The sequence below is a fragment of the Salvelinus sp. IW2-2015 genome, unplaced genomic scaffold (genome assembly GCF_002910315.2).
Source record: "Salvelinus sp. IW2-2015 unplaced genomic scaffold, ASM291031v2 Un_scaffold2013, whole genome shotgun sequence".
In the NCBI taxonomy this organism is placed as follows: domain Eukaryota; kingdom Metazoa; phylum Chordata; class Actinopteri; order Salmoniformes; family Salmonidae; genus Salvelinus; species Salvelinus sp. IW2-2015.
In genome coordinates, this window is record NW_019943362.1 from 18,010 (window position 1) to 44,082 (window position 26,073).

Below are 26,073 nucleotides of genomic sequence, written 5' to 3' on the forward strand. Positions count from 1 at the left end.
CTGCCTGTCTCTACGGCTTCCTCAGGTCAGCTGCCTGTCGTGCTGTTTGCTGTGGGAACAGACGGAGAGGTCAGTGAGCCTCTGGAGGTCAGTGCTCTGGACTGTGACACGGTGGAGCAGGTCAAGGAGAAGATCCTCCTGGCATTCAAGACCAAGTTTGGCTTCCCCTACAACACCCCTCTCCGACAGATACACATCGGTCAGTTGTAGTACCTCATGTGTCCAAGACATTAGGATAGAATGCAAGAGTGATGAGAGAATTATGTCTCTAAAAGCATGCGTACCTCAAATGAAAACATCTTGATCGATCATACATTCTTGCAAAGGAATGGCTTTCAAATGTTCATTATAATGACTTCTCTCTCTCTCTGTTTCTTGAACTCTGCAGAGTATGAGAAGGATGGAAGGTTTGTCCCACTGAAGGAGGTGGATGCCAGGTCAGGGGTTCTAGGAGAAGTGACCATGCTCAACACACTCAAGCATTACAAGGTTAGAGAACACTACCAAGCTTCCTGATGCAGGAAATAAGCCTAATCTCACGTTCAATATTTCTCTCTTTATCTCAAATCACCATCTAAGACAGATACAATTTTTTTTAAATGGCATGTAGTTGAAGGCCTAAACTTCAAAAATGCAGATGAAAGTTCCAATCCCTTGCAGCTGTAGTACTACTCAATGGCTAATGCCTGGATTGCATCAGTACCGCTGAAGAGCTGCTCTATAGCGTGATTGAAATTTAAAGGCAATGTTCCTGTGTTTGCGGAGACTGCATTCACTATAAACCCTGCATATGTCGGCTCACTCGGAAAATACCTTTTCATTTCAATCGCGCTATAACGTGGATCTTCCGCGATCCGGATTTAATCTAGTCCTGAGTAGTTGTGAGAACTAGACGGATTGGGTTGTCAAATTGTTGCTTAATGTCACCAAACCACATGCACAAATTCGTCAGGTATCTTATAAGCACATAATAAGTAGAGGGTCTTACTAGACTAGAACATCATTGACATTGAATCAGAGTACTGAGTACAGTGTACTGCTCTGCTGCTCTCATTCTGCAGCCTGGTTTTCAAGGCTACTAACAAGCAGTATTAGCTCTGTTCAAGGCAGCCTGGCTAGTAGGACTGAGCTTCCTGTGTCACAACGCCAAACCAGACCACAATTAGATTAGAAGTCCTGTACGTGTTATTAGCCTCTCTGTAGAACATCACTGTATTTTAGGTCTACCAGCTGGTTGAGAAGCTGGTAACTCAGCATTTATCAACCTTCTAACTCGGTGTGTGTCTACAGGTACCGGATGGAGCGTCCATCAAAGTGCTCTCTAAGACCCATCCCACTCTGAGTCCTCAGAGCAGCCTGAAAGGTAAAGGTGTCAACAGAGATTGCCATGCTACAGTGCACCATGCCTCTAAAGCTCCTAGAGTTGTGGACCTTGTACACATCACCTCACACTGTATTAAACAGGGAATGAATGGTGGCGGTGTGTGTGTGTGTGTGTGGGGGGGGGGGGGGGGGGGGTCAAAGCTTCTAATATAACATAAAGGACCTTTTTGTGAATGACTACACTACACACAGTACACACCAACAGTATTCACACACACACAAGCGCATGCTCATAGTTAATGCTCATCACACTATCACACACATGTGCACAAAGTAACTTTTCCGATTTGTTTTATCAAAGTCCATCTTTTATTTATTGGATTTGTTTATTTAAACTTTTATTTTGCCAGGGTGGAGTCCCATTGAGACAAAGGTCTCTTTACAAGGGAGCCCTGCGTGACAAACAATTACTCAATCAAGGCAGCATGGGCGCATAAGAAATACACAAAGAAGCACACAAATAATACAAAACACAATCATAAAAAACAACATTCAACAAAACAAACATACCTCAGCAAAGTTGAGTTGAAAGTAGACATGTTTAGCTCCACATTTACACTCCCCCTCTTTCTAATATTGTTATATGGCAGATGTGAAACACAAGTGAGATGCAAAACCACTTACCTGTGTCAGTTTATATAAAACACTAACAGAAACCAGGAAGCTATTTAGTACAATTGTCTGCTATTTAGTCATCCATGGTGACCTGTTGTTGTGTATTTGTCACAGACGATCAGAACTACTCCACAAAGTACTTCCATCTGGTAAGTGCCAACATGACCTCTGAATTGAATGTCCCTGATTTGCGTTTGATATGATTGATTAATGGTGCTCTTTGACTCCAGATTGACCCTGACATTGACCAGGACCAAAAGAAGAACCCGGAGAGGAAGAAGCTGAAACTGAAGGAAGTGTACCTCACCAAGCTGCTCTCCACCAAGGCAAGAAAACTCACTGTTAACTTACATCCTGACCTGTCAAACCAACCCCTTTCAACCTGCCACTGTGCTCTGATAAATGGTTAACTGAAAGATGGAAAAGTCTAGACTCTTCAGTTATGTGTGATCCAGCATACACTTATGAACGTTGCTTTAAAAAAAAGTGGATAGGTACTAAAGTGGCTTGCTTGGAGCTGTCAGTGTGGTTTCAGTGTAAGGGAAGTTTGAAAGACATTTACAATAGGGGATAAAAACTGTAGCTCTTGACAAATACTAAATAAGGATCACATGAGAAAACACTTTTCCATCAGGCAATTATCTCTGCAGTGCATATAAAACATTGCATCAAACAGCTATTTGTTAATTTTCTTAGTCAGCATCCTCACTGAGGTAATGCCATACTTCCTGGTCCCTTATTCACTTTGCGACAAATCTGGTTGAAGTCGGAAGTTTACATACACCTTAGCCAAATACATTTAAACTCAGTTTTTCACAATTCCTGACATTTAATCCAAGTAAAAATTCCCTGTCTTAGGTCAGTTAGGATCACAACTTTTATTTTTAAGAATGTGAAATGTCAGAATAATAGTTAGAGAGAATTATTTATTTTTCAGCTTTTATTCTGTCATCACATTCCCAGTGGGTAAGAAGTTTACATACACTCAATTAGTATTTGGGTAGCATTGCCTTTAAATTGTTTATCTTGGGTCAAACGTTTCAGGTAGCCTTCCACAAGCTTCCCACAATAGTTGGGTGAATTCTGGCCCATTCTCCTGACAGAGCTTGGTGTACTGAGTCAGGTTTGTAGGCCTCCTTGCTCGCACACGCTTTTTCAGTTCTGCCCACACATTTTCTATAGGGATTGAGGTCAGGGCTTTGTGATGCCACTCCAATACCTTGACTTTGTTGTCCTTAAGCCATTTGCACAACTTTGGAAGTATGCTTAGGGTCATTGTCCATTTGGAAGACCCTTTTGCGACCAAGCTTTAACTTCCTGACTGATGTCTTGAGATGTTGCTCAATATATTCCACATATTTTTCCTCCTCATGATGCAGCTATTTTGTGAAGTGCACCAGTTCCTCCTGAGCAGGCACCCACAACATGATGCTGCCACCCCCGTGCTTCACGGTTAGTGTTGTTCTTCGGCTTGCAAGTCTCCCCTTTTTCTCTGAAACATAACAATGGTCATTATGGCCAAACAGTTCTATTTTTGTTTCATCAGACCAGAGGACATTTCTCCAAAAAAGTACGATTCTTTGTCTCATGTGCAGTTGCAACCGTAGTCTGGCTTTTCTATGGCGGTTTTTGGAGCAGTGGCTTCTATCCTTGGCTGAGCGTCTCTTTCAGGTTATGTTGATATAGGACACGTTTTACTGTGTGACATACATACTTTTGTACCGGTTTCCTCCAGCATCTTCACAAGGTCCTTTGCTGTTGTTCTGTGATTGATTTGCCACTTTTTCACCAAAGTACGTTCATCTCTAGAAAGACAGAATGCGTCTTCTCCTGAGCGGTTATGACGGCTGCGTGGTCCCATGGTGTTATACTTGCGTACTATTGTTTGTAGAGATGAACGTGGTACCTTCAGGCGTTTGGAAATTGCTCCCAAGAGTGAACCAGACTTGTGGAGGTCTACAATTTTTTCTGAGGTCTTGGCTGATTCTTTTTGATTTTCCCATGATGTCAAGCAAAGAGGCACTGAGTTTGAAGTTAGGCCTTGAAATACATCCCCCAGTGTAGCACCTCCAATTGACTCAAATGATGTCAATTAGCCTATCAGAAGCTTCTAAAGCCATGACACAATTTTCTGGAATTTTCCAAGCTGTTTAAAGGCACAATCAACTTAGTGTATGTAAACTTCTGACCCACTGGAATTGTGATACAGTGAATTATAAGTGAAATAATCTGTCTGTAAACAATTGTTGGAAAAATTACTTGTGTCATGCACAAAGTAGATATCCTAACCGACTTGCCAAAACTATAGTTTGTTAACAATACATTTGTGGAGTGGTTGAAAAACGAGTTGTAATGACTCCAACCTAAGTGTATGTTAACTTCCGTCTTCAACTGTATGTGACCATATGCCACCCACTTCCTCCTCTCTCAGGTCGCTGTGCATTCGTTTGTGGAAAACCTGTTCAGAACCATCTGGGGAACCCCTAACCTCAAAGCCCCGCCTGCCATCAAGTACTTCTTTGACTTCCTGGACGCCCAGGGAGAGAGCAAGAGGATCAGTGATCCAGATGTACTACACATCTGGAAAACCAACAGGTATGTGTTCATCTGGGTCATATTCATTAGGTCACACCATAGCAAAACATTTTGCAATGGAAATGAATATGAGCATTTTATTGGACAAGTTCAAGTAGTCCCTCCATTTTCCTGTGTTTTCTCCCATTTGGTGCCTAATGAATATGACCCTGGTGGTACACCTGTTTGAGTATGTTTATAGTAGAATCCATCTTTCTTTCTTGGTTGTATCTACTCATTCAATACTCAATCCACTACTCACTGTATTGGGATAGTGATAGAATGTTTGACTGGTCCTCTGTCCTGCTCCTTCCCAGCCTGCCCCTGCGGTTCTGGGTGAACATCCTGAAAAACCCCCAGTTTGTGTTTGACATGGAGAAGACCCCGCCTCTAGACGGCTGTCTGTCCGTCATTGCCCAGGCCTTCATGGACTCCTTCTCCCTGGCTGAGAAACAGTTGGGCAAGGTGGGGCTAGGACAGAGACATTGCAGAATATAATGACTAACACACCTCATCTCTTGTGCTTTTGTGTGAGTTTCTGCTAATCTCAATGTCAAATATGCAAAAAGAGTTGGTGGTTCAATTCCTGCTTTGGACCTGAGATGTTTTAGGTTCAAAGTTAATTTATTGTGCTTTTGTGTACGTTTCCACAATTCCAATGGTTAAATCCCTGCCTAGCAGCAAAGAGGTTGTAGGTTAAAACCTAATTTATTCTATGTGTCTGAAACTGTCAATGTCAATTAAACAAAGAGAAGCGTAATACATGTTAAGGAATTTGTGGCTCTGGTGCAAGAACCCCGCCCCCTAAGGACAGGGTTGTAGGTTTGAACCTAGGTGCCAGCTCCTGGGCATGGTTGCCTACTGAGGACTCTGCTGGTCAGTGAGTCAGAGCCAATAGTGATGAAGGATTAGTGCTTTTTGAGGTAGTTTCGGTTCGATTATCAGTTTTCGATTTCAAATATATATTTTTAAACATTAAATGCACTATGCGGGAATGCTGTAACACAGAATAAAACATTTAATAAAAGTTCCATGATGGTAGTGACTGCCCATTACTGCTGATCACTTATTAACCATAATTTATTCACATTACTTTAATAAAATATTTCAGTTGTTTAATACATTTGTTTTATTTGATGTCTTTATTATTTCATTCCAAGTCATCATCTCATCTCTATAGAGCTGCTGCCTAGTTAGTTCTTCAAAGTAAATAAGGCATACTTTTATGACTGCTGAATACCTACTATCAATCACTTAGATCGTGTATTTTCAGGTAGAGATATCTCAAGCGTCTTGTCTCCAATGTTCCCTCTAAACTGCACGAGCTAGGCCCGCACCTCCTCCAGGACTGCCTCACAGAAATGTCAGCTCGCGCGGAGACGCAAGAGATTGAACTTCACTGAGTTCACCCCATTAGTTTGCGCTATATAGATCAATGTTTTTTTCTGTGATTGAATCAACATTATATCAGCCTCTTTTCAATGCACCAAAACAAATCTAACTTTACAAGATTGAGGCTGTGATTTTGTTGTAGGCAGAGCGCAACGGAGTAGAATTATATTGGTGGTTTGCCCACTAGGGGTCTTTCAATCACCCGCTAGTGAATGAATGCGCTTTGCAGATCAGTTCAGAGCCGCTCATGTGAACGTTTGTTGATATTCTTTGCTAGCTAGCGAGTTACTAGCACAGTTATAGATAAGTATAGGTCAGCAATGGGGAGTACTGCTTCCTACAAGAGCACAAAACGTGTGGGCTACATTTCAAGCTGTCTTTGAAAAGCAAGTCAGGTGAAAAGCTTATCTTAATTAAAGGGCCAGTGTTGTATTTTGAGACAGGCTTGAATATGCAAATAAGCCAGTAGTCAGAGGGGTAGCCAACATTGTCTAATTCTCTGTATGGTAATAATACATTTTGTTTTGTAAAGTGGTTTATTGCATCATACAATACAATTTACAGTCACCTATTTGGCCCATAGTGTTACAGACCAAGTAAAAAATCATTAATGTCAAGCCTTCATAATGTAAAATATATATATTTTTAAGTCTAATGCAATGTAGGCCTGAATTGAACACCACATATTAGGCTACTGTAGGCTATATCATAGAAATCAAAAGCTATTTCCATGTTAAAATGTTATGGGATTTGCACCATTGGTTTTGTTGGTAAGTCTACATTATGCTCAAATAGCCTATTGAAATAATTCTCACAACTTTCAAGTTTCCACTCACAAGACCTAAAATTTGCTCAGTGACCTAAAGAATTTTAGGCAACATTGCTTGTCTCTTCTCCCTTTCTGTGTCTGTCCTACACAGACAGGCCAAGTAGGAGCACAATGGATTATGGTCATTCTAGTTAATTACCATATTTTTTTGTGGTAAACTATGTAGAATATTGGCCTGTTGGAAACTACAACTCCCAGCACTGCGCATTGAGCTAACAGAAGAAGAAAAAAAACGAAATGGAATTCAAATTAATTGAACCGACGTCGATCCATTAGTTGTTTAAAAAAAATGAAAAATAACAAATGTCAGTTAAACGCTCAGCACTAGCAGCGATGGGTATAATGCCGGTAGCCGCTTATGGATTTGACAGCTCTTCCACTGTTCCACCTCCTACAATGTCGGCTAGCGCAAATCTGATTGAATCGAGCCCATAGCTGTGAAACAAAATCCAAGCCACAGACTCTGTCTCATAACTTGCAGGCCTCTTAGAATACCTGGCATTGACAATACAAGAAGCTCAAATGTAAGCACACCTATCACCTAGATTTGACATGACTCTTCTACCCTGTCTCTGTTCCAGCATGACCCAACCAATAAGCTGCTCTATGCCAAAGATATCTCCCAGTACAAGCAGGAAGTGAGGGCCTACTACAAGCAGGTCAGGGACCAGCCACCAATCAACAGCTCTGAGTTCAAGGAGTTCCTGCATGAGGAGTCAAAGGTACCACCCTTCCTCTAGTGGTTCATTTTTCAAATACATCATTATTTTGATATTGTGCTTTAAGGACATTACATTTATATTTCTGTTTCATTAGAAACATGAAAACGAATTCAATGAATCTGCTTCCCTCTGTGAGCTCTACAAATACATGCAGCGGTACTTTGATGAGGTAAACTGTCCGTCTTTTTCGCCCTCCCCTTTAGTAGTCTCACCACCCACATAATCTCCCCTTAATATGCATTCATGATTTTTCCCATAACCTTCACACTTCCCCTGCACGGTCTAATCACTTCAACCAGGACTAAACATCTTGAAAAAGCTGTTGTTCAGGCCAACATGACATGATCATTGTGTAACTGTTAAGATGACTGGCACAAAGCCTAGGTCTTGGGAAATAACTGCAGTGGCAAGGCAGTGGATATAACACAGCCTATACCACTTCTCTGTGTGGTAGGCTGTTTTCAGTTCTTCATTTTGTAATGATCTATGTTGACTGTTTTGAGCTCTACAAGGGCAGCTGGCCATACCTGTGCCAAATATTTAGTTTAAATTCATGCCTAGACTTAGTGTGGAATGATAATCCCCCATTGTGGCATAAGTTTATGGACACGAGCTGGCCTTTCTCCCCCCCCCACTTGTAAACAAAAATTGGATGTGTGTGGCGTTTCCCTGGCAGATTAAACTGAAGCTGGATCAGAACGGCGCCCCCGTGGAGTTGAAGGAGCAACTGCAGCATGTGAAGAGCCTGTTTGACAGCCTCAACTGTTCGTGAAACTGAGCTCACTCCCTCCCCTTCGACATGCTGAAGGCCAGAAAGCTGTTCTAAAGACGGAATGTCAGGAGACTACATAGGGATTTACAATTAAAGAAAATAAAGGAGGGAGGCTTTTCAGATTACTGGGATGAACCAAATGATAGCATGAATTAGCAGGTCACATTCCAGCTAGACACTTACCCAGAAGCAGTATACTCTTATTCTGAAGCTGGGACTTTTGTTTCCTCAACCGAATGACAAAGAAGAGTTCAGCAGCTCTAGTGTTAATGGTTCACACAAGTAAAGCTCAGAACAAAAAATATGTACACGACCTCAGTAAAGCATAAACATTTATTTGTATGAATTGCAAATACAAAAACACATACATCTTGAAATAACATCACAAAAAAAGTTGTATAAATGTTGTGCTTTAGAGCCGTGAAACCAACCTTTTTTAAAGGTTGCCTTTAGGACTATCACGCTTTTAAAGTTTCAGTGATGGCCTTAGTGTAAACATTTGATACAAATCTCAACAGTCAATTAAAACTCTGAGTAAGTCATTGGTTGGCCATTGATATCATTCTTCACATAGGCATCAACAGTCAAGGCATGGAAGGACTCCAGCACCGTTACTCACCAAGGAATGTAAACATTGAATCTATGTAGCTCTTTCTCTTTTCATTTGATATGTTTTGTGCCAATAAAATCAAAATGTTTTTCACAAAATATTTGGTAGCTCACTTATTAAATTAGAACATCACCAAAGAATCACTTTTAGGGAGTAATAAATCCTACAGTGAAGGGCACACTCACTCTCTGGGGGGGGGGGGTCAGAGTGGAGAGGTCAGAGTCCAGGGAGAGAGTCGTGCAGGCCAGAGGCCCCCGTCCATGGGAGGCCCCAGTTCCACCATCTGCTGCTGCTGAGTACAGGCTAACTCCTCCAGCCTCCAACGCAGCAGTGATAACTCTCTCTGGTGCTGCTCCTCCTGAGAGAGAGGGGTGGGGAGAAAGATGAGAAGGGACAGAAAGGGATGGAGCAGTGACCTCTACCATATTGCTAACACCTATCAAATCAAAGTTTATTGGTCATGTACACAGATGTTATCGCAGGTTCAGCTAAACGCTTGTGTTTCTAGCTCTAACCGTGCAGTAATACACACATAATCAAGAAAGGTATAGCTAAAAATGAGCCATGACAAGAAGTATAAACAAAGTGAGTGATACAGTATGTAAACATTAGTAAAGTGACCAGTGTTAAATGATTATGCTAACTAAGAGCCAATTTATGCTTGATCAGAAAATATGGTCGGAGGCGCCGTATGGATGGAGCCCCCAGAGACATGCAGTGGGAAAATTGAGCTCCGTACCACATCACCGTGCACCTCTCAAATTTTGTAACAATGCGGAGGGCTCCGCATTGACCTGATTGCTTGATGGTAGGTGAGGGCGGGAGGTCCTGTATAAACACAAACTCACTTCCTTGACAACAGCTCTGCGCGGCGAAGCACAAGAAGTATGCATGCCCTGACTTCTGCAGAGGCCATTTCACGATAAATGCTGCACGGCCAATGCAGACGTCTGGAATGACCTTGCAGGTCCATTAAGGTTCAGGGCAGGGTACCGGGCGGAGGCCGGCTAGTGATGGATATTTAACAGTCTGATGCCCTGGAGATAGAAGCCGTTTCTCAGTCTCTGTGTACCAGCTTTGATGCACCTGTACAGTTTCCACCTTCTAGATGTTAGAAGGGTGAACAGACCGTGGCTCTGACGCTCCTCATTCTGGGTGTGGCCAGCAGCATCCTGTAGCGCCCTCTGCTGCTCCAGCTCAGCCAGACGATCCTCCAGCACCGACCTGAACACACACATTATATACACACGCACACCGGTGGAGGCTGCTGAGGGGAGGACGGTTCATAAAATGGCTGGAATGGAGCAAATGGAATGGCATCAAACGCCTGGAAACCATGTGTTTTATACCTTTCCACTCCAGCCATTACCACGAGCCCACCCTCCCCAAATAAGGTACCACCAACCTCCTGTGACACACACACGAGAGGGACACCGAGAGAGGGAGAAAAATCTGGATCCTAACTTCTCCTCGTGCACGGTGGCTGTTTTGTGAAACTCCTCCTCGCGAGCGGCCTGCACCCTCCGGACGAGTTCCCTCTCCCTCTCAGCCAGGACCTCCTTCTGTCTCTCCACCGTCCCCTTCAACACCTCCACATCAGACTGCATACCTGACAGACAGCCAGAGAAGAAAGGAAGGGGGAGAGAGAGAGAGAGAAAGTTGAAGGAGTCGAAAGGAGAGAGACGGGAAGGAAAGAGTTAAGTTTACAGACTAAAATGAGTGTGATGTACAGTACATGTATGATCAAAACACAGAGGTTATTTGCGGAGTTACCTTCCATTTGGCCCTGTAGTGTGTCTCTCTCCCTCTAGACCTGGCACGCTCCAGCTTCACATTGGCCACCTCCAGCTTGTGAGAGTGCCTCACACCCTCCACCTGAGAGAAACAGAGAAACTGGCATGAGCACACAGCAACCTATTGATATAAGGGGTTATGGTGGGGACTGTGAGTTGATCTGGATAAGAGCATCTGCTATGAGAAACACAGCTGATGATCTCTGGGGTTAGAGGTTAAGGATCATATAGGTACTTACCTGGCTGGTGAGGGTCTTGACCTCTCTCTTAGCCTTGTGTAGTCTGCCGGTCAGCTGGGTGTTCTGTTCATGACTCAGCTGCAACTCGCTCCCCAGACGCTCCAACTGCAGGCGCAGTGACTGCCTCTGCCTGAAACACAATCAAATTATTCATTATTCCACAAATCAAACCAAGCACACAGTAAAGTCATTCTACCTAAGTTAGGACTTACTCCAACAGATATATTTCATCACGTAGCTTAATATTTATAGTGACAATAACAGTTCAAGATTGACAGACAGAGACCACAAGTTTCTTACCTCCAGTGACTTGGCTGCAGCCTGGGATTCTACGAACTGGCGGACCTGGATGCGCTGAACGTTCTCGGCTTGCTGGACAGAGTTGTCCCTCTGGGCCCGGAGCTCAGCCACCTCAGCCTCCAGGCCCTTCAGACGCCGGTGGAGCTGGGCCTTCTCTCTCAGCAGAGACTCAACACGTTTACCGTCTCTAGACGGGTCTATGCCCTGATACTGGGCCATCAGCTCCTCTCTGTCCCTTTCCAGCCGTGATACCTGAACACACACAACATATCAGAAGAGCAATGTCTATACATACACAAACAGTATTTGGACACCCCTTAAAATGAGTGGGATTGGCTGTTTCAGCCACATTAGTTGCTGAAAGGTGTATAAAATCGAGCACACTACCATGCAATCTCCATAGACAAACATTGGCAATAAATTTGCCTTACTGAAGACATCAGTGACTTTCAACGTGGCACCGCCATAGGATGCCACCCTTCCAACAAGTCAGTTCATCAAATGTCTGCCCTGCTAGAGCTGCCCCGGTCAACTGTAAGTGCTGTTATTGTGAAGTGGAAACATCTAGAAGCAACAACGGCTCAGCTGCGAAGCGGTAGGTCACAAGCTCACAGAACAGGACCGCGTAAAAAAAAGTCTGTCCTCGGTTGCAACACTCACCACTGAGTTCCAAACTGCCTCTGGAAGCAACGTCAGCACAAGAACTGTTCGTCGGGAGCTTCATGAAATGGGTTTCCATATCCTAACATCACCATGCGCAATGCCAAGCGTCAGCTGGAGTGGTGTAAAGCTCGCCGCCATTGGACTCTGGAGCAGTGGAAACCCGTTCTCTGGAGTGATATATCACGCTTCACCATCTAGCAGTCTGATGGCATCCTCCAAACCCAGATTAGTCCAAGAGAACGCTACCTTCACCAATGCATAATGCCAACTGTAAACGTTTGATGGAGGAGGAATAATGGTCTGGGGCTGTTTTTCATGGTTCAGTCTAGGCCACTTATTTCCAGTGAATGGAAATCTTAACGCTACAGCATACAATGACATTCTAGACAATTCTGTGCTTCCAACTTTGTGACAACAGTTTTGGGAAGGCCCTTTCTTGTTTCAGAATGACAATGCCCCTGTGCACAAAGCGAGATCCATACAGAAATGATTTGTTGAGATCGGTGTGAAAGAACTTGACTGGCCTGCACAGAGCCTTGACCTCAACCCCATCGAACACCTTTGGGATGAATTGGAACGCAGACTGCGAGCCAGGCCTAATCGCCCAACATTAGTGCCCGACCTCACTAATGCTTTTGTGGCTGAATGGAAGCAAGTCCAAACAGCAATGTTCCGACATCTAGTGGAAAGCCTTCCCAGAAGAGTGGATGCTGTTATTGCAGCAAATGGGGGACCACCTCCATATTAATGGCCATGATTTTGGAATGAGATGGTTCGACGAGCAGGTGTCCACATACTTTTGGTCATGTAGTGTATATGGAAAGACAAACATACTGTATCAGACCTCACATTAAAAACGTTATGTCTCACACATACCTCAGCATCAAAGCGGATCTTCTTTTCCTCTCTCTGGTGGTCAAACTCATACTTCAGGAAGGTGTAGTCGTACCGCAGCTTGTTATACTCAGACCTGTACTTCTCAGTCTCCTGCAAGGAACACAGAGAAGAGGGCTGGTTATAGTCAAGGAGGAGAAACAGAGAAAGTTGAATTTGAACGGATGTACTGTTTTTTCATTCTCAATAATCCGACAGTTTAAGTGTGATGTCCCACCCTCAAAAACATTCAACACTTAGTTCTCAGGCAGTTGCTGTGAAGATAGCAGTTAAAGCTGTGACAGTTCGAGAGCACGGTGGAACTAAAGTGTGAGAATAAGTTAAAAGCTATCCAAAGCAACTGAAGCTGGATAGAAGCAGTACAAAGCATAAAAAACAGAAGCAGAGACAGTCGGAGGTGGTTAAAAGCAGTCAGGAGCAGAGACCAGTAAATAGCATTAGAGAACAGACAGAAGTGTTCTGGGGGCACGATGCTCACCTCCTCCAGTTTGTTGAAGCGCTCTCTGACAGGCCCCTCCATCTCCTGCTGCACCTGGGCCTTCAACAGCTCCAACCGCTGGGGGGTCAGCACCTTACAAAACAAACCGACTGCTGTACACACTGGCACAGAGACAGACACACTGCCATATACAAAGGGGACACTACAGTAGTCATAGGTCAGTAGGTGTGTTTTCTATGGACTAGCTCCAGTACCTGTAGTCGTAGCTCCTCCAGCTCCCTGGTCTTGTCCAGCATCTCTCCTCAGAGTTCAGCCAGCAGCAGCTGCAGTTTCTCCTGGGCCGTTTGCTTGTCACTGAGGAGACGCTTCAGCTCTCCCTGCCCCCGGGTAAACTCATCCTGCAGCCTGGGACAAACACAGTGAAAGAGATATATACAAGGGGTTCATCTCGCCCCTACTGGATGGATATATCAAGAGAGAATAAGGTTAGGGAAAGCGAGAGCTGTGGGTTGTTCCACTCCATCCCTTTTCAAATGCATCATCCAATTAGTAAGAAAGATTGACATCAAAGCACGATCCACTTCATCTCCACAAAGGCTTTAGCTCAACAAAATTAATCATAAAACAGAACCAACTTCAAAAGGGAAGAGAGGGGCACTGCTCTCCTCTGTTTGCAGGTCGGACATGGTAAAGACTGACGTTGAAAGGATGGTACGACGGGTGGGATGGGGCAAATTGCAGTTGTTACCATGGTAGTTCTAAATTCCCCAGTTATTTGTGCAAATGACAACCGCTCAGGTAACTACACAGCCTATGTCTCAAGTGATTTCTCCACTTTCTGTTGTGGATACGCGTGGTCAAGGGAGGGATGATTATGCTTGTGTAACAGTACTCTTCTTGCGTTGTGTACAATCAATCCTCGACACGAACTCCAACGTGTAGCACCAGTCATGGAGATTTATTCTGATAGGAACAGCACAAAATTGCACGTCATGCAATGCACGGCTCACCATCCAAACTCTGCACTCACGCACGCTGGTTTGGTGCTTGTTCACTGGGCTATGTAGTTACCAAAATAATACAATTACAATATAATATCTTTAACAATGTACCTGATAACAATGTACCTGATAGGAACAGCACAAAATTGCACGTCATGCAATGCACGGCTCACCATCCAAACTCTGCACTCACGCACTGTACAAAATATATGAACCCCCCCCCCACCAGACACAGTAAGTTGCTAGCTAGTACTGGCGGGAATTCTTTACAACAAAATGCACAACCAATATTCTCCAAAAAACACTGCATCTTATGTGTGATGTTCGAATAACATTTACAAACCGGTTGATATAAATTGTACATTTAAATCATCACTTGGGAGTATAAAAATCACTTTTGACGTACAGTGCTTTGCAACCAACAACTTACCGCTGGTTTGGTGCTTGTTCACTGGGACGATTCTAACTGAAACATCCTCCCTCATAAGCAAGCTACGCAAACCAGCCAATAAGATGCCATGTTGAGTAGGTGAAGGCAAGATAAAACTAAAACCAAAAACCCATTGGCTTAACAATAAAGTGGCAAACCAATATAACCCTGTTACACTCCCCCCTACTGAATTCCACTTGCAAAGAAAAATAATAAAAATACAAAACAGCACTGTGCAAACATACCAGATACAGAGACACTCAACATATGTACAGAATAATTCAGATTTTTTTTTTTTAGATATATTTTTATACTACCTAATAGAGAAACTAAAAGGTAAAGCTGTGTATACCAAGGATGCAGACCCTGCTTTGAATCAGTCACTAAATATTCCAGTCATTAGACTATTCTCCTTGAGAATTAGAGTGAAAAGCGGTTGATCAATCCCCTTAGCCCTCATAGGTAAACATGCCTGTTACATGTTAAGTACACTCAGTGACTTTAAAACATCCAAGTAATAAAATAAACTACCATAAGAGAGTTGATCATATCCGTCACATTACCATCRTGCAACCTCTAATCATGGTCACAATGATGTAAAAGCAAAACAAATAAAAGATGTCAATACCATTGACCCTCTATTCACATATTTAACCTTCAAGAGCTAACTMTCTGCTGARTCATAATCTCAATCAGTCTTGACACTGGTTTAAATAGTCTTCCTGCCCTTGACCTAATACGACCCCGACTACCTTCAACTGCATAAGGGGTAACAGTGTTGTGTACTGTTGCAACAGTGGGTCTGTCAACACAGTCCGTCTGTAACTGATCAGTTAAGGAATTGTCCGAGTTTGGTAGGTCAGTACGGATATCGTAAGCAGACTGGTCAATTAGCTCACTCACTACACTGTTACGGTCTCGGTCAGATTCTTGAAGACTCTCTGATCGAGGCAGACCTTCCAGCTGCAGTATATCTTCCACAGAATCCAAGGGTGGAATATCCTGAGCATCCAAGGATCGCACATCACCCTCCAGTTTAGGCATAGGTGTAGAAGCAACTGGAATTTTGCCTGAACCCCTACCAACAGATGGTGACAGATATAATGACAGGAAACCCCTACCTCTCCCAACACCTTCCATTTTAACAATGGGAAATCAACACACTAATAAAAATGTAAATAGCAAAAAAATGCATATATATATTTCTTTCTTTAACCTCACGTCAAAATCTAACCTATATCTAGTACACTGGTAAAACTCACCCTACTTATATCAGATATACATTAGAATTGCAAATAAACAAGTAACAAAAGTTATATCGTTTATCTGTGAAGTGTCTCAGCCAGAGAAATCATCAATTTCGATAATAAAAAGTTGGTGGCGCCCTCTTGTGGCGAAATGCGATATCGCCATAAACTGCAACAGCAACGTCTTATCTGATTCTTCAACGGCAACCACGGCGAAGTTGTGAGATGGAAATCCAGCGAAGGATGATCCGATCCAGAAGAACGGTCACGGCACCACTGTAACAGTACTCTTCTTGCGTTGTGTACAATCAATCCTCGACACGAACTCCAACGTGTAGCACCAGTCATGGAGATTTATTCTGATAGGAACAGCACAAAATTGCACGTCATGCAATGCACGGCTCACCATCCAAACTCTGCACTCACGCACGCTGGTTTGGTGCTTGTTCACTGGGCTATGTAGTTACCAAAATAATACAATTACAATATAATATCTTTAACAATGTACCTGATAGGAACAGCACAAAATTGCACGTCATGCAATGCACGGCTCACCATCCAACTCTGCACTCACGCACTGTACAAAATATATTAACCCCCCCCACCAGACACAGTAAGTTGCTAGCTAGTACTGGCGGGAATTCTTTACAACAAAATGCACAACCAATATTCTCCAAAAAACACTGCATCTTATGTGTGATGTTCGAATAACATTTACAAACCGGTCGATATAAATTGTACATTTAAATCATCACTTGGGAGTATAAAAATCACTTTTGACGTACAGTACTTTGCAACCAACAACTTACCGCTGGTTTGGTGCTTGTTCACTGGGACCATTCTAACTGAAACATCCTCCCTCGTAAGCAAGCTACGCAAACCAGCCAATAAGATGCCATGTTGAGTAGGTGAAGTAAAGATAAAACTAAAACCAAAAACCCATTGGCTTAACAATAAAGTGGCAAGGGGAATCACCAATATAACCGTTACACTTGATTTCAAACACTGCACTCGACATCATCTCAAGCACCCCACCCACCCTGGATAAATGTAGCTAGCTACTCAAAGAACAAAGACAGGATGTCAGACGTACTAAATACAGGCAAAGCGATCCAGCAAAGACTAACAGTCCCAGCACTGCACACTAAACAGTTCAGCTGTCTTACCCGTAACGTTACTATGCAAGTACAGACAGTGGTGAGTAACTTTAGCTAACGTTAATACTTGATAGCATAACTGTGTTTTGCTGATCACTGTCGCACAAAAACAAATATCAAAGATATCCAAGCTGTCATCAGTAGCTAGCCAGTCATCTAGAGAAATAACTAGTGCTACTCTTTTCGAAAGTGGCGCTTTAACTCCCACGGTTCTAGCCAACTAGATATTTAGCTTGCGTGCTAACAACTGGTCACTGAACAATGTCAAATCAGTTATCAAGCTAGCTCTTGGGCACAATTTAGAATGCTACCACTTTAGCGATAATAATATGCTGTTTTGATCGTTGCTTACCTCTTGAACTCGACACCTTGACAAAACGAGCTATCCTGCGGAGAACTAGACTCGCATGGAATCATGGGAGATTTATATTAACTCTACTTCAATTTTAGCCCCATGTGGTTAAATGGCAACATTACATAGGCTCTTGGAAAGGGCTAGTGAGTCCTGAACACTTGCTACAATGAATTTAAGTTTTCAGTTTGATCCATTTTCACAAATTAAATAAAGGTTTTGCGGTGTATTTTGTAATTTACCGGTAGATGTTAATTAACTAATGCCAACGACGACCTGATTTCAGACAATGATCACACACACTGATAGTCAATGCTCATTAGCAGATTGTCAAGACCAGTTTTATTTATTGGTGTTTAACTACATTTGGACTGTTAACAAAAGTCCACAATGTTCTAGATTCTCCTTTGACACATTGTACAACATACACCTACCAAGAGTACAGAGATAACATAGTCATGCTGCCCAGATTATTTTTTCAATATAACCCTGTAACAAAACAGGAATGTTAAAACAATTCTCTCCTGTAATGAGCTCATATTAACAAAAAAAAAGAGATCTAGGCTACATACTCACTGAGTAACATATGGTAAAAAATGTTAGTTGTTTCAACAAAAAATATTTGAATCATATGCAGCTTCGCTTTCGCCATACTAAGTAGCTTTGGAATCAGATGGAATTAATGTCTGGATCAAATCTACTATTCAATTCGTAAACATGAGCAGCCCAAAGAAATCTAGTGAATTCCACATTGCATAGTGAGCTACAGTGGTGTAAGAGAGGAAAGGTAGTGTCAATCACTGTATTTATGTATTAACAGAAGTATGGATAGCTTAAGATACAAACGCATGGCTTACTTCCTATGGCTACAAAATAAAAATAAAGACAATTGAATAAAGGATAAAAAACAGTATCCATAAATATGAAATGGTAAATGAAAAACATAAATTGATGGACTCAAACCCTCACATTCCATACCCACAAGGCATGTAAGAAGTGCTGTGTTGGAATCATGTTATACTTTAAAAAAATACTTCTTCTGCATGCTGAGGCTGAAATACAACCATTGACTTGGCCCAAATTATAAATACACAAAATATCGCACTACTATTCAATTCAAGTTTGCTACATGTTAATTATAGTGAAGCAGTCGCTGGCCGGTTGATCATCATCCCCATTCAAAACCCCTTCATACACTAAGGCACATTCATTCCTTGTCTGTTTGACAAGAGGGGAAATTCTCTGGTCATAACATCAGTTAACTATTTAACTTCAAAAATACTAATGGAAGTACAACTTTTTGTACACTATAATGTAATACAGTGTGGTCAAATGACAGGTGGAAGTTAACACACGCAACAGTTATGTACAACAATTAGAAAAAACATAAAAAATAACTTAAAAATCTATAAGTTCTGTACAGCCTTTTTGTGAGGGACATGGCTCGGGTTGGAAAGTAGTCATGCCCTCTGACTAGTTACATCATCTTTCCTGGGTATCGGCGAGCGTCTGGCAGTCCATCTTCAACCTGAGCTGCAAGACACGAGGAGAAAAACAACAACAATAAGTCCTCTAACATCAAACTCTAAAAAGAGCAAGCCTGACAATGGCAGGGGACAACTCATCTAATATAAACCTTCTAAGGTTTAGTCAGATGAGAGCAGAGCTTGTTCACCTGTCTGCTGCCTCCTGTTCTGCTTCCGTGGGGCTGCCATCTGGTTGTGACGACGAGGCCTTGAGTTTACTGGCATCTGAAAGGAGACAGAGCCCATGGTTAGAGACCACTCAGTTGTGACAGTCAGTATGCCACTAGAGTACTGATTCAGAGTCAGGATAAACACCCCCCCACCCGTCTTGCCGCGTACCCTGTAGCCAGCGGATCTGTGTGGCGGGCCCGTAGCCCTGCTCGTTCTTGGCCGCGATGCGGAAGACGACAGCTGGCCGGTTGGGGGCGGAGCTGTCGATGTAGGCGTTGGCCAGGTGGGCGGGGCTGACGGTGCAAGAGGTCTTGGTGCCGCGGTAGATCCTGATGAAGGCCAGCTGGCCAGGACGCTCAGAGCTGCTGGACCGGCTCTTCCTCACTGCCAGGTACATGGAGTACTCCAGGATCTTACCTGACGGGGAGGTGGGGGAGTCCCACGTGATGTGGACAGAGTCATTAGCCTGGGGGGAGGGAGGGAGGGGGTGGTTGGTTGATAAAGGATGAGAGGCAAAACAGCTAATTTAGGAGAAACAATGATACACATATGATAAAACTAGAAATATATTGTGAAACTAGAAAGGCAGCAAGAAATCACAATCTCCCATGTGAGCTCTCTGAAGCCTCTGTTGAACAATAACGAATGCTGGCAGCACATTCTGTTAATGTGCTTGGCCTCATTTACACCCCTCATCAGTAACCTTCTCTGTGTGTAAAGTAGGCTGTGGGAGTGTACTGTACCTTGGTGATCTTGACAGCTGAGGGCGCTCCGGGAAAGCCGGGCTGGCAGGTTTTGAACTCGCTGGCAGGGCTGAAGTCTCCCTGACCACAGCTGTTGATGCCTGCTACTCTGAACCTGTAGGCTACACCTGGACACAGTTCCTGCTTCTCCCTCCACTCATAGTCCTGAGGCCCCTGCAACTTAATCTGTGGGAGTGTGGAAAATGGTGTGTGTGTGTGTCAAATTAGAAAATCAATAAACAGATTAGAGACAAATTAACAAAAAAGACTGCTAGCTGAAGATGGTTTCTGCATGTTATCTGCACACATTCTGGGGCATGTTTTTCATTATATACTGTCATTTAAGATTCAAACCAAGATGTGGCTTACCTCTTTAGTGTTAGTGGGTCTGCTGTAGATGGTGGGAATAATGTCATTCTCAGGTGGCAGGTAGTAGTGGGTAACCTCAGAGAACAGGGTTTTGAACACTCCAGCATCAAACCACTCAGACTCATCTGATTTCTCACCAGATACCTACAGGGCACAGACAGGGGTTACTTCCTTCAGTCTCTGTGGTAGAAAAATGAATAACTTCATTAGTATTCTAATCTTACCTTGCATTTGACAGTGTTGGGATCTGAGGAAGTGCTGTCAGGTTCTTGTCCTGTGAATGAGGAAGGACTGTCATTGGTTATGTCGATGATATTCAAACCATACTAGTAAAAAGCTAGCTTGGGGTCCATGCTGTTACCTGGCTGGTGCTCACTGCTCGCCATTGTGTCTGAGCGCTGGGAGGTTTTTGTGGGGTCACCCTCCTGTCCCAAGGGCTCGGAGTGTGTTTTTCCACTAGCATCACTTTCTCCCTCTGGATGGGGGTCTCGAACAGCCTCTGACACTTCCACGGGAGTCACCTTCTGCCCTGCAGCCACCTCCTGGCGTGCGGGGGGGAAGAGACCGCAATATTCAGTGTCAGTCAATGTAGCATTAACAAAATCGGGATGTAACATTTAGCTTAGCTATTACGGTCTCAATGGCAGTACTAACACCATCTGAATATAGCACTTTCCCAGCACTGTAGCGAAAACAACTGGATATGGGTATAAGGGTCACCATCTGACCTGTTGGGACGTCTTCTGGGCTTCCTGTGAGCTGGGGTCGTCTGGGACCTGAGCTGACTGGACATCTGGAGGAAAAAGAGCACATCAAGCATAGCTTTACATATATGCCTCTTCTTAGCCTGCTTCAACCTTCAACCCTGGCCCAGTACAGACGTCAACCCTGGCCTTGAGAGTGGACCAGATGGCCCTGGACAAAGGCTTCTGCTTCTAAACCACTTTCAAAGCCAATAGCTTGGCATCAGACAGACCTCCTCTGAAGGCCATGTGAAATTCACTGTTGTCATTCCTATTCAAATTAGTGGTCTCTGATTGGTTGTGTGTGAGCAGCAGGTAGATTTCTCCTCTCACCTTGGTCCTGGGGGTTCCTATCCTGGCCACCTGTGCTGGGTCGGGCTGTGGGGTTGGCTGGGGTGTTAGAGGAGGAGACGGGCTGCAGCTGGAGGATGTAACACTCTGCTGCAGGTAGGGGGCGCCAGGCCACATGGAGCATGTTGACAGTGGACTTGACCAGTAGTACTGCTGCTGGGGTGGAGGGCCGCTCTGAAAACACCACAAGTCACAGTTAGATTGTAGCAGCAAAATGGCCTTGCAGATAGCAAGTGTGAACAAATGAGAAATACACTCTCTTCACCGACTTTCCTAGTTAAATAAAGGTTTAAAAAAATATATACAAATATGCTTTAAAGATGGTATGACTCTGCAGCACATTTTGAGCTACAGTAATAAGACATATGCTGATATTAACAGTATCCTTGTCTCTCTTCTCACCTGTCTCCAGATACCACAGGTCCTTGCAGCACACCTGGTAGTTCCAACTCTTCCGGTAGCCGTCACGGCCGCTCCAGATGTAGAGGCGGGAGCCGACAGAGGCAGCACAGTGGCCTGCTCTGGCTCGGGGTCCCCCGCTGTTGGGCTGGGGCTCTTCCTGGTCCCCCTGACCCTGCTGGTCTCCCTGGCTCACTGTCTGCCACTGTTGCTGATCTGGGCCAAGGCTCTGCCATGTCATGGTGTCTGATATCAACAGGAAAGGGGGTAAACTGTTTAAGCACTTTGTAACATCTGCGGATGTAAAAAGGGCTTTATAAATACATTTGATTGATTTCACCTTACTGGGTTCAATTCAATATGATGATTCTCATAATATGAATTTAAATGGAATGCCTGTTATGTGACCAGTCAGATACACTAAGTGATAAGCATGTAATAATGAGTATGATACTGACCTAAGTTGAGCACGGATAAGGAGTTGGTACAGATCCATTCAGCTCCCAGGGCGTTAGGTGTGTCTGTCTCTGGAACGGGGACCCATCCCCCGAAAACATACATCCTTCCCACACAGAAAAAAAACATATTAGGCAAACATCCATGATGCCACACAAACATATACAGCACACACAAAATACATATTTCCATTACTTGTTTTCTATAACGTTGGCAGAGTGAAGGCTTCTGGGTAGAGGAGGGGGTCCTTTAGTGTCAGGTATAGACCATGTCATAGATTCTAAAGAGCAGACGGAAGAGAGTGGAGAGCCAGTTAGATTACCTCACTTCAATCAGTTCATCACCACAAACACAAGGTTGCGGTTTAAAAAACTGAAGGTTGGTTACTGCTACAGCAACCTGAATTCACACCAAGGAGGTTAGTTCATTCAAAGTGTTGTGGTCAGATTGTGGTTCATCAACGCATGTTAGTAGACTGAGATGAGGTTACCGAGGTCAAGCTGCCAGAGGTCGTCAAGGCGACTGCCTCTCATCCCTCCGAAGATGTAGAGTTTGGGGGAGCCTGTCCCAGTGTATGCCACCGAGGTGTGGGACTCTCGAGCCCACGGACCCACACCCTTAGTATCCGGAATGTTCCAACCCTTCACCCCTGACACTGACTGCAGCTCCAGCTCATAAAAGTCATCTAGGTACCTGCAGAGTGAAAACAGAGAGCCAGTGGGATGAGAACTAGCCTGGTCCCAGATCTGTTTATGCTGTCTTGCCAACTCCTATGGTCATTGGTGTGGCCAAACAGATCTGGGTCCAGGCTAGATGAGAACATCATTAGTGACAGAGCAAACATTAAGGTTTCTTATGATTATCACAACCCTCAGTACCCTGATTAGAGAAGCTGCGTTGGAGACTGTTGGAGCTAGGTACATAGCTCCATACCTTGGGACATTGCCATTAGGGTCCTCACTGTCATTGGCCAGTCCCCCAAACAGGTAGCACTTGTTCCCAATGAGGGTGAAGCTGTGTCCGAGGCGGGGACAGGGGGGCGGCATGCCGTTCTTGGGTGGCCTGGGTTTCAGCTTCTTCCACAGCCAGCGGCTCGCCTGATAGACAAGGGGTCAAAGGTCAACTACGGCATCTTATCCAGCCGAGTGACTACATACAATCTACTGTACAATCTAAGGGGGAAATATGTTGTGCTTGTGAAGACCTTCCATCAGAGCTACAGGTCTGTGAATGACAATTCTGCAGCACACTCTTCACCTTATGCATAAAACATGACAAGAGGATGTTTATGACAGAAGACGCAAGTGAGTGCGAGAGCCTCACCTGTAGCTCGTACAGGCTGTTGTTGTATTTGCCAAATTCCACCATGCCGCCAAAGACGAGGATGCGGGTTCCCTCACAGGCAAAACCATGGGCAGCACAGCCTGGAGGGATGTCCCCTCTCACCGCTGGGAGAAACCACTGCTTAGAGACTAGACAAAGGGCTAGAGGTCTGATCACCTGAGAATAACTCATGTTTACTCAATCATAATACACTGTGTGACTATAATTACGCAATATAACTTATAAAAGCTAAGTCGACAATTGTTTGTTTGTTAGCTACATGGCCTCGAGATTCTCCAGTGATCATCTGTTCCACACCACATCAATTGTATACTAGCCAAGTTAGCTATTCACCACAGAAACTACATCTGATAACAACCATAGGCAGTAGATAGACATTTGGTTAGCTTCGCTAGCTAACGTTAGCCAAGTAAGCAAGCTGGCTGCTTAGCTTCAGGGAATGTTTGTGAAACTTTCAAGGCATTAACATATTAGTCGCACCAGATGGCTAGGAAAACCAAATAGTTAAGTTAGCTCACTTCTCAAACACAAAATGTGTAGCATCCATTAGCTAGCCAAAATAGTTAATTAACGCGTTAGCCTACCGGTGTTGTAAACATGGAGCTCCTCCGCTATCCCCTCGTTTCCACCTCCAAACACGATAATAAGTTCCCGAATAGCCACTGCTCGGTGTCCGTGTCTTGACCGGGGAATAGGTCCAGTAAATGAGTTGACTTTTTTCCATAAAGGGTCCATTGTTCCGTCAGGAACGCTACACACCGGGGTTCGGTCCATGAACGGTTACGGCAGTTTGGCGCTGTTTGTTGTTACCAGAGAGAAATAGGCGGAGCGAGGTGGCAAACTCTCGCGTTGTTCCCTTCACCGAAAGTGCAAAACTAAACAGAGGAAGTTGCAATTCTTTTGTATCGAAATGAATGGAAAAGTGTCAAATTTGGACATCATATTTTTGTTGTTGCCAATAATAGGTGTTGATCCAATTTGTGGATTTGTATTTCTGAAGTGATTTCTAAGCTACTATATGCTATACAAATTCAGTTTTGACATCCTACCAACTTTAGGCTTGCCGAAATGCCAGAGATAGCCACTCAAGAAATTGAGTTGAGCCAGAGTTTAACGTTTGATTTTAGTTTTACTCCTTGTCCTCCACTTATACCCTTGACCTACTTTGTCTGCATTATTTACTGGTAATACAACAAGCTACAACATTCAAGAAATATCCCGAAACACTCTTTCTCCAGCCTCACATGATGCAAGTGGAGAAGATCCACCATTTTTCTTAGAGAACCTATATTTTAAATGTGTGCTTGTGCGTGAGTATGCGTGTGTAATAGACACATGCATTGAAATTTTGAAAAATGTGTAGTTATATTCCAATAAAGTTAGATCTATATCTTTTTTTAAATATACAAGTAAGAAAGCCTTAAGATAAATAATTCACTTGTTTAGAGAGAAACATTTGTATAATTTTAGAGTAAAGTAGTAATATGTTGGATGAGTGTGTTGGGATGCATGCCAGCAAAGCCACTACACAACACAACACTAAACAATACATTAATTGCACTAACTAGAGAAAGAAACCATTAATCTTAGACTTGGGACCACACAGCCACTTATCAGGTGAATGATTGCTTTGCAATTCTTGCTGTTAGCCACTGATTCCTTCCAAACCACTCATTGTTGAATTTGCAATTTACAACTTATTGAGCACTGATATGTTTTATCTATAATTTCTCTTCATTATTCATCTTCATATGACAAGGATTAAAAAGGATTTGCAGTAGATGTTTGACTTGATTCATGATGACGACTGCTAGCTAAGATTTTGAAAGTATGATGTTGACCAATCAAAGCTCCTGTAGATATGTGATTTGACATAATTTTATCTGTGGCCAATGACCTTGAGCCTTCGTGGATGGGCACTTCTAATGTAACTCTATGGCAGCACACAAGGGTCTGGAATTTTCTAGCTCTACCCTTAGACTTGGCGGTGAGTAGTGTCCCCATGAGTTACAGAACACTGAGCCAATCACAGCGCAACACTCTGTATTTTCTACTGGCTTGCCCCACCACCACCGAAAACACTGAGCTAGGCTGACACACCTACATTTTGGAGCAGCCTTACTCAAGAAACAAAAAGAGACCATGTTTGTATGCGGCTTTATTAACTCAATAATATATATATTTTTTTTACATTGTTTGCAAACTGATATGTGACATTTATGCCAAAATAACATTTGGGTGCAAAAAATGTGGGGCTCAAAACAGGTGGGGCTCTGCCGCACCGGCCCTGAACAACAGGTCGCCACTGCTCAAGTATTTAACCTTTATTTAACTAGGTAAGTCAGCAGGTTGTGAACTCTGCAAACAACGTTTCCATGCAGAGAATGAGAACAGTAGGCTAAATGACTGTAATTAATACATGCATTAATATAAATTAATGTAACAAAATCATGGGGAATTATCGGTACATTTACTAGGACTACTGGCGACATACTGGGGAATTTATTAAAATATACAATTAAAGGGCAAACAATTCACACAATGAAACAATGAATTTTG

The 26,073-nt window shown here is 43.4% G+C and overlaps 2 protein-coding genes and 1 pseudogene across 2 annotated transcripts in view; 1 reads left to right on the forward strand and 2 right to left on the reverse strand.

Moving 5' to 3' along the window:
- plxnc1 (plexin C1) overlaps positions 1-8,347 on the forward strand; it is a 19,388-nt gene extending 11,041 nt beyond the window's left edge. Inside the window, exons 16-25 of the mRNA XM_070439901.1 lie at positions 26-199; positions 389-489; positions 1,291-1,363; positions 2,113-2,147; positions 2,229-2,324; positions 4,430-4,593; positions 4,890-5,037; positions 7,375-7,515; positions 7,610-7,684; positions 8,192-8,347. Coding sequence (XP_070296002.1) covers positions 26-199; positions 389-489; positions 1,291-1,363; positions 2,113-2,147; positions 2,229-2,324; positions 4,430-4,593; positions 4,890-5,037; positions 7,375-7,515; positions 7,610-7,684; positions 8,192-8,287 — 1,103 coding nt within the window. The 3' untranslated portion in view covers positions 8,288-8,347. The remainder of the gene's footprint in view (positions 1-25; positions 200-388; positions 490-1,290; positions 1,364-2,112; positions 2,148-2,228; positions 2,325-4,429; positions 4,594-4,889; positions 5,038-7,374; positions 7,516-7,609; positions 7,685-8,191) is intronic.
- A 259-nt stretch (positions 8,348-8,606) lies between these two features.
- On the reverse strand, positions 8,607-17,477 carry LOC112072722 (centrosomal protein of 83 kDa-like; annotated as a pseudogene).
- A 250-nt stretch (positions 17,478-17,727) lies between these two features.
- LOC112072723 (host cell factor 2) lies at positions 17,728-24,354 on the reverse strand. Its single transcript, XM_024140107.2, has 16 exons — positions 24,099-24,354; positions 23,494-23,642; positions 23,104-23,267; positions 22,661-22,863; positions 22,366-22,450; positions 22,173-22,276; positions 21,718-21,960; positions 21,298-21,489; positions 20,950-21,014; positions 20,583-20,763; positions 20,446-20,495; positions 20,222-20,365; positions 19,853-20,038; positions 19,278-19,575; positions 19,088-19,163; positions 17,728-18,945 (listed from the first exon to the last, which is right to left on the reverse strand). Exons 1-16 carry the CDS (start codon positions 24,286-24,288, stop codon positions 18,936-18,938), a joined length of 2,340 nt encoding a protein of 779 aa, XP_023995875.1. The 5' UTR covers positions 24,289-24,354; the 3' UTR covers positions 17,728-18,935.
- Between the last annotated feature and the right edge of the window lie 1,719 nt (positions 24,355-26,073).